The 8356-nt window shown below is 40.2% G+C and overlaps 1 protein-coding gene across 2 annotated transcripts in view; it reads right to left on the reverse strand.

Annotated features, from left to right (window-relative positions):
* Positions 1–4428: 4428 nt before the first annotated feature.
* SALL3 (spalt like transcription factor 3) overlaps positions 4429–8356 on the reverse strand; it is a gene marked incomplete at both ends in the record, with an annotated part of 19561 nt that continues 15633 nt past the window's right edge. Inside the window, 3 exons of one of the 2 annotated variants that reach the window (XM_082045563.1) lie at positions 4429–4860; positions 5816–6156; positions 6373–8356. The exon at positions 6373–8356 is cut by the window's right edge and continues 953 nt beyond it. In XM_082045563.1, coding sequence (XP_081901689.1) covers positions 4429–4860; positions 5816–6156; positions 6373–8356 — 2757 coding nt within the window. Of the gene's footprint in view, positions 4861–5815 lie in introns of both variants that reach the window. The other variant, XM_082045562.1, reaches the window with a different exon arrangement.

Here is an 8356-nt window from a genome sequence, read left to right on the forward strand (position 1 = left end):
CAAGCAAGACATCTGAACCTGGACGTGGTTCCTCTTGCACCAGTATAAACCTGGAGTATCTCCTCTGAAGCCCATGGAGTTTCTGATGGTGTATAGGCAGGCGCAGTGAAATTAGGATCAGAACTTCCATCCTCCTGGGTCACCTGTGACTGCCCTATACCAGCAACATTAACAAACTTCATGCCTTCTTCTGGAAGGAGTATGAATGGCACGTTTGTGAGCATATCCTGTGAGCTATGCACATACCTGATCACTGATGACTTCGTCATTCATTATGCTAGTGTTATACCTAGATATAAAAAACCAGGCAATTCTTTTGACTTCTGCAGCATTAGAGAAAAAGGAAAAAAGTAAAACATGGTGCCTTCCAAATTACAGAGTACAGGCAGAGAAGTTAATTAAAGGTAGCACAAAAACAACACAAATGCAGCTTTAGCAGAACAAAGTAAAGCCAAGATAGAAAGGACAAAATAGTTAAAGGAGCAGGTAATATATTGAGGGCTAGTATATACAAAAGAAAAAAGGTAAAAAAGTAGTTACGTCAATCATTTGTCATAAATGTTCTCTAATAACTCACGGAAAAAATATAAGTATTTGAAAGCCTTGCTGGAATTTTCATGTTGTAAAACAACCCTCTCCTCAAAAAATCATAAGCAGCAATTTTTCTAATTATATAGAGTTCCTAAATGGCTTTATTTTTTAACATCTGCAATTCAAGCAGACTTTGACCATTTTTATCTGTGTAGCACATTTTATTATTTAATGTCTTCCTATAATTAAAAAAGTAACCCATACATATTTAAAAATAGATACCATTCTACTTTCATCCCTTTTTTTGGGGGGGAGGAGGTAAAGGCAAGTAATTTGCCTCTTGTGTTTTGAATAGAACTGTAACTATCAGCACTCCTTTGCTTTCCTTCTCTTTTGCATATCAGGTTTTCTCTCAGCAAGCCTCAGGGATGTGCATGCAGAACACAAGCACAAATCTTTGTTGAGTCACCACAGGAAATCCATACCTTTTTTGGGTAGGTCTTATAAAAAAAGTTTCTTCATAACAAGGCCACTGAAAGATGATTAATACAGATTTTTATCTTTTATTTATCTTTTGTCTGTTTTAAATGCAGCAGGCATTCACCACTGGATTATAACAGCTTAAACGTTACTCAAACATACAGCTTTTTTGCAGGAGATACTTAATCACATGCCTAACCTTAAGAATGTAAATACTTTCATTTAAATCAATGTGAAAAAAATAATTTGGTTAAAGTTAGACACGCTCTGATAAATTAGGGTCTTGGAAAAAGAGAAGAAACAAAGTTATGGGTTTAAACGTACAGGTTATGTCATTTGGAATGAACGGATGCGAGTTGTCAATTTTTTTTCTTGTCTTTTTTTTTTCATATTTTAGAATTTGAACTGCTCCTGAGAAATTTGTGAATATTAGGCAGATGTTTAAACAACATGAAAAGGAGGATTTTTTGGTAGACAGCACATAAATGTTCAGAAAGCAGTCAATTTGAAACAGTAGTCCTTCCAAAGGCTATTTCCCCCCTCCAAAATATTTTTTCTTCTACTGTCTTGTGAGAAATGTTCTTACAATATATTTTCGTTGGAAAAGATATTTCAATAATTCTACCCCTTTGCACAGTTAATATATATTAGAATAGCATCTGAATATAAGGTGTTGACCTTATTCCAGTTTTCAGATGTGACGATTAGAAGTCATTGACACCAATCTACCACAAGTGACCTTAGTCTCCTATCTTGCTCTGTTATTAGAATAATCAAGGAACGCAATTCAGAAATAATATTACATCCTGCATTTTATTCAATTCCATATGACAAAAATAGTAACCTAGACTAAGACATCCATTTCAATCAGTAGATGTGTCAAGCCAACAAGATTTAATAATAAAAAATATTGGATCTTGGTAACAATTCCCAGCTGGTTCAGGGAGGCTCCTAGCCCTACATGGTATCGCAGTATAAAAATAGTGTCTCTCTTCACCATGCAGAGAGGAATAACCTAACCCTGAATAAAAAATGGGATCAGTCTTACTGTACCATAATCAACCATCTTATTTACAACACTTTACATATTTTTTTTTCTTTTTTCCTTTTTCATTTTTTTCTTTTTTTTTTTCTTTCTTTTTTTGAAGTTATACACATCTTTTAGGGAACAGAGATAACACTACATGGTATCAAATACTAACAAAAAAAGTCACACCAAAAATGACACAGATAAATAAAAACATTCAATTGCTGAAATACAGCAACAGTAAGCCACCTCAGTTTTCTTTTTTTCAATGCTTGGAAACACCCCTAACCACCCACACACTGTGGCAAAAAAGATATTATATTGTAGAGATGTTTCAGATATATCATTTTGCTTATATATAGATATATATATCTATATATCTCAATCTCATCACTGTAGAAAATGGAGCTGTAGAGTTCATTGTTCATTTCCAATAGAAACAAACAGCTAATAAGTCTTTGAACATCTTTTCTCTCCATTACATGATGGCAGAAATAATCCATCCTCTTACAGTAATGTTTTTTGTTGTATAAGAAAGATTGTCCTATTTTTCAGTCTCAACTGAGAAGACCTCACTGTCTGATTTTTTCTTCAGGGGCATAAAACTCCTTGTGCTGTTACCCAGCTACCCATAATGTCCCTCAAGCAATTCTGCTGGATGGAAGTTCATAGTGTCAACTCCACCATGCTTGTAATGCACAAAAATGAGGTAGTACGCAAAACATTTACTGTTCAAGTTTTGATTAAGCCCCAGTCTCCTCAGCATCCCCAGCCTAGCTTATGAGTGGAACCATTCCCTTTATTTAATAGGTGTAATTTAAACAATGCCATCAACATAAAATTATATTTGATTAATCAGAGTACATTGTGCTTTGGAGCAATCTGAGAAGATAATCAGCAGGAGTTGGAAAGAAATGCAGAATATTTGTACACTACTACCACTCACGCTGCCCAAAAGTTATTGTTTTGCTTCTGTGTTATTAGGCAGTCGACATCTTTCTTGTGGGTATGTATGAAAGAGACAGAACAGATTACAGTAAAATTAAACCTACACAATGTTCTTCTTCCTCTATCCTAGGCTTGTATTAATATCACACTCCTAAGATAAATGTATCAGAATTCCATTGGGGGTGGGTGGTCACGCTTTTAAGTATGCTTTGTAGAAAAGTTAAATGAATCATTTCCATTTAAGAAATGGCAGGCCCTATATTTTCTAAGGATCTGACAGTTCTCTGTGGCTTTTCTGCTTAGTTAAACAGAGATCTCTCATTCTTCAACCTTAAAACAAGAAACTGCAACAGGGTTCTCCCCCTTATTCCTTAAGTCAAAGTACTATTTATAAAATAGTTTACACCTTTGTTCAGCTTCAAATTATAGACAAACCTCCCTAATACAAAATACTAAAAGTGCAACAGTATAAATTAGGAGTTTGCAACCACATTATACAAACATTACCTCTTTATTGTACAGCTTTGATAACATGGAGTATTTACTCACAACTCTTTATAATGCTGTCAATAATTTATGGTGTTAAGGTTTGTCTGTAACTTGTTTTCCAATCACTGAGCTAAAGTCCACACTACATTTTTTTTTCATTTAATAGAACAACTGTCCACATAGCAGCTACAAATACTTAAATAAAAAAAAAAAAGGTTTGTTACTGACAGGTACTTGCACATGAAAAGCATGCTATCTTTCCCAATAAAACTTTACAACTTTGCCTGCATTGAAGTAAACCACTTATTTATAATAAACAAAACTTGATTAAAAAAAAAAAAAAGAAAAAAAAAAAAAAGAGAAAAAAAAATCACATAGCCAGGTGTATTTTGCAGTACAAAAGCTTCATTTAAGTTTGGGGCTAGTATATTGTCTGTTACCCGCATAATCTTAACATTATAAATACTACAGACAAGGATACTGTAATAATACACAGCATTGGGGTACTAAATCACTTATTTAAGATTCCTAAAAACATAGTCCAAGTTTCTAACTAATTTGAACAAAACCAGCAAATAAGTGTGACAGAATGCCATAATGAAGCCCCCCTTTCTCAGGTGATAGTAAATTTTGTAAGAAGCACAGTGGATGTAGACTAGCCTCTTTCTGTTTCTAATGAAGTTATCCCATGATTTGTTTGTTTGTTTTCTGTTAAATTAAAAGGTTTCAAAGTTCTCAGTAACAGTCAAACTCACTGTTGAAAGAAGTACCATGCAGATCTTGCAAGACGACTTTTCAGCAGCCACAAAGTTATGTATTTCTGCTATGGGTAAAACTTTAAAGGGAACCTATGCATTTAGGTCAGGAAACTAATGCTTAGCTTCAAAAGCTGTACATGAACAGGACAAGTGTGTGTCAAGTAGTGGTCTAACAGTTATTCGGAATGAATGCTTTTAATTTATGCCAATCTCTTTATTATCCTCAATAAATCTGGTGAATGGACGACTGGCTCCTGTTTCAGAACTTGCTTTGTCCAGACCGACAATGGGAGGGCTGCCGCCCGTGCGAGCTTTGTCCATGCCACCGGTAAGGTTACTGAGAGGCGGGATGGCGCCTCCGCCGAGACTTACTGGGAGCTGGGGAATGCCTCCGTTCTGTATGACAGAAATCTCATTGTTCTTCATAGCCAGACCGTTAGTGATAGCTGCAGCATATTGGTTCCAAAAACTGGGGTCAACGTTCATGGCCCGAGCTGCCAAATCCTTCTGGAACATCTCTGAGAACTTGAGTGCGTCGCCACCGAGCAGAGCCATGGGGTTTTCCACGGAGAGGCGGCGGCCACGGCGTGCAGGGGCGTTATTCCACATGTGAGTTCCCATGTGAACCTGCGGAGCAAATGGGGACAAGAAGCACCCCCAAGTTAGCATCTTCTGGAAAGGCACCTGGCCTGAATTTCTGCTGCTTACAGTATCACTTGCTTTTTTAAAAAACACCTTTTAGTTTGCATTGAAAACAAGCCAGTTCCAGTTAAGACATGGTTCTAAGGCCCAGTCACCTTATACAAAGAAAACCCAGCTCTGTAGTAATTTTTCGATGCGCATTTGCTTCTTCTCAGTGAAAACAAATGCAGCGCCACAAGAATAAAGAGCACGTATCGTCTTAGGTCTCCTGTAAGCTGGAAGCCTTCACATGCTGAAGATTACCAAGTACTAGTACTAGGAGATAGACGTTTTTTCTGCTCTTTCCCTTTCTTTATTATCATAGTATTTTATCTCATGTCAGAGGCATCGATTATTTTGCTAAATATAATATTTTTTAAAAGGACATTGAAAATATATTCCCTAGGCTGTGTCCTGATGGTTAACCAGACTGCGGGAATAAGAGATGTCAGTCCTGTAGCAACCTGCTGTAAATCAGTGTGAAGCAGCTTTAAAGTCTGCAACGGCTGCACAGCAGAATAGAAAATGGAAATTTTAGAGAGGCACCCAAGGAACTGAGTGAGATCTGCATTTCATGTTTATAGTGAGGTTACTTTGCACTGCTGGTCCACAAGAACTGCCAGAACGCATCCATCAGCTGATTGCATGTGCCATCACATCTGTAAGGTGAACTACAAGATGCGTGCATGTACACCCAGAACCAGTGTTAAAGCCTGCACAGGCACTTTTCAGTCCCTATCTTAAACACTGTGGAAGCATAACATGCACCACCATACAGCAAGCATTTCCTTGAAGCTCCCTTCTCTCCCGTCTTTGGGACAAACAGCACTAAAACCTGCTAAGTTCAAGTACACTGCCTTAAACCCCCCCCGAGCCTTTACGGTTTTATTTGGCCTCTTACCTTAAGATTCCCCTTTGTGGTAAAAGCTCTACCACAGATTGTGCAACCAAACGGTTTTTCACCGGTATGGGTGCGCTCGTGTATCTGCAGTGCACTTGCTGAGGAGAAGGTCTTCCCGCACGACTGACAGTTGTGCTGCTTGGGAGTCCGGCGAGGGGGGGGTGCCAGCATAGGGGTGATCCCCGGACTCATCACTGTCTGTGGTGCAGCAGGAACCTGGATTCCAGCTGGAAGCGAGGGAACCTCACCCAAAGAGATCGGCTTGCTGTGACCATTCACTTCCATTTTGATCATGGTAGGCGCTGTACTGGTGACCAGGCTAGGAGTACTTTGGCTGGGACCTAGAGTAAAGTTGGGTTCAAATAACTGAGAAGGCAGCTCTTTTAATTTGTGCGTCAGTAAGTGCTGTTTTAAATTACCCATAGTGGAACACCCACGACTGCAGACTGTACAAACAAATGGACGTTCTTTAGTATGGCTGCGGTAGTGAATTTCCAATGCACTCTTACAAGCAAAAGGCTTGCCACAGATATTACAAACAGTACTTTTAAACTTACCACGTTCTCTGTTCAGGAACAGCAGGCTAAAAGGAGCCTCCTCTTTGATGACTGGTCTTCCCGGGTTGGTGGATGTCAGATCTAATGCGCCTCCATTTTCAGTTGCTGGTGGTGGACTGTCTGGTTTTTCTGTCTTTAATTGTATTTCTTGTGGTTCTTCCTGGTTACTGAGACCTGGGGACTTTGATCTGAAACTTTCACTATTGCTATTTACAGGAGACAGAGCTTGCATGGAGGAAGAAGATTCTGACATTGCAGGACTGCCTGCACTCTGGCTTTCAAGATCACCAACGGCCGACGAGGAGTCATTGCTCAAATGGTCACTTTCCCCTGATCCATTTTCTATGGATTTTAAACTGGTCAGCTGCTGACAGTTCATGACAGAATCAATCATTTTCATTTGATTCTCCAAAGCAGCAATACTGGAGATCACAGAAGGTGGTGAAGAAGGACATGACCCAGAGTAAGAGATAAGGGGTTTGGATGAGTCACTTGCAGTGTCCTTTATCTCTGGGTCCTCTTCCATAGAATTTTCATCAATATCATCATCAAAGTTGCTCAGTGTGTCAATGTTCTTCTCATCATAGGAAAGCTCTGAGTCCATGGCATCCTGGAAGCCCTCTGGTAGCGGTGTGTTTGGAATTTGCCCACCCATATGCATACGAATGTGCTGCTGAAGAACAACCGCATTTGTAAATTTCTTCTGACAAATGGGACACGAGTGCTGTACTCTAAGTGGTGGCTTTGCTCGATGAACTCCAAAATGCGTTTTTAGATTGCCTTTTGTAGTAAAGGCACGTCCACAAATTTTGCATTTAAATGGTCTTTCTCCTGTATGCGTTCTGTAATGCATCTTGAGAGCACTCTGACAACTAAGCACACGGTGACAAATAACACATTGATTTGGATCTGTCATCTTCTTATCAATGTTCTCCACTAGCTGTTGTAGTTTTGAGGTTTCTGACGTTTGCATAGAGTCTAGCAGACCACCAAATGGAAACTTTGCCTTAAACTGGTCAGACACTGCTGGAAGCACAGGGTTTGGGAGGCTTGTTGCAACGCTGCTGTCCGTAACAGCAGTAGGAATTGAAGACGTGGAAGCTGTGGAAACTTGCCCACCTGCAGAAAGGTCCCCAAGCCGCGTGCTTGTGGGAGGCAAAGCAACAGGTTCTGCCTTTGTCAGAGATGAGCCACTCTGAACGGGCTGTGGGGATTCGGCAGACACTGGAACGCCCGACTCAGAAGTGTTCAGGCTTGGGGATAGAGAAGTGCATTCACTGGAGGCAGGAGAAGGCCTCTGGGGTGACCTGGTCATGGGAGTCATGCTTGGAGAATCTCCGTAACTGTTCATACCAGGTAAAGTGGGGGGCAGCTGGAGCCCGATGGAAGTCGGGACAGTTGGTAAAACAGGCTTGCTGTCTAACCAGGTTGTGACTGGCTTTTCGGGGGGCAGTGACATCCCATAGGGGATTCCAGAGCAGGTGGGCACATTATCGAGGTATTCTGGAACAGGATAAGGGTTCATCTGAATATGAGGGTATTTCTCTTTATGCCTCTGAAAATGAACTTTCAGGTTGCCCTTTGTGGAAAAGCGGTTTCCACATATGTTACATTTAAAAGGTCTTTCACCTGTATGCGAGCGGAGGTGAATTTGTAAAGCACTGTCACTTCCAAAGACCTTGGCACAAAATCGGCATTTATGTTTAAAAAAGGGATCCTCAGAGCTTGACTTGGGTTCAAACACTGACACATTTGGTGGCTTTCCTTTGCGGTGCTTCATAAGGGCAGACAGAGGATCTAGCGCATTAGCAGTTGCAGCAATGCTAACCAGCGGATTGGGGAAGATCACACTATTTGAGGAACTCTGAGGTAGAAGTGGGTTTGGCAGGCTGGACACTGAGGTGAGGCTTCCATGTCCTATTGAAGGTGGAGTCGAAGCATTCTGGGGCTGTGAAGCACTGTTAGGAACGTTTGACACAGAAAC

This window comes from Streptopelia decaocto, assembly GCF_964273445.1.
Source record: "Streptopelia decaocto genome assembly, chromosome: 2".
Lineage (NCBI taxonomy): Eukaryota > Metazoa > Chordata > Aves > Columbiformes > Columbidae > Streptopelia > Streptopelia decaocto.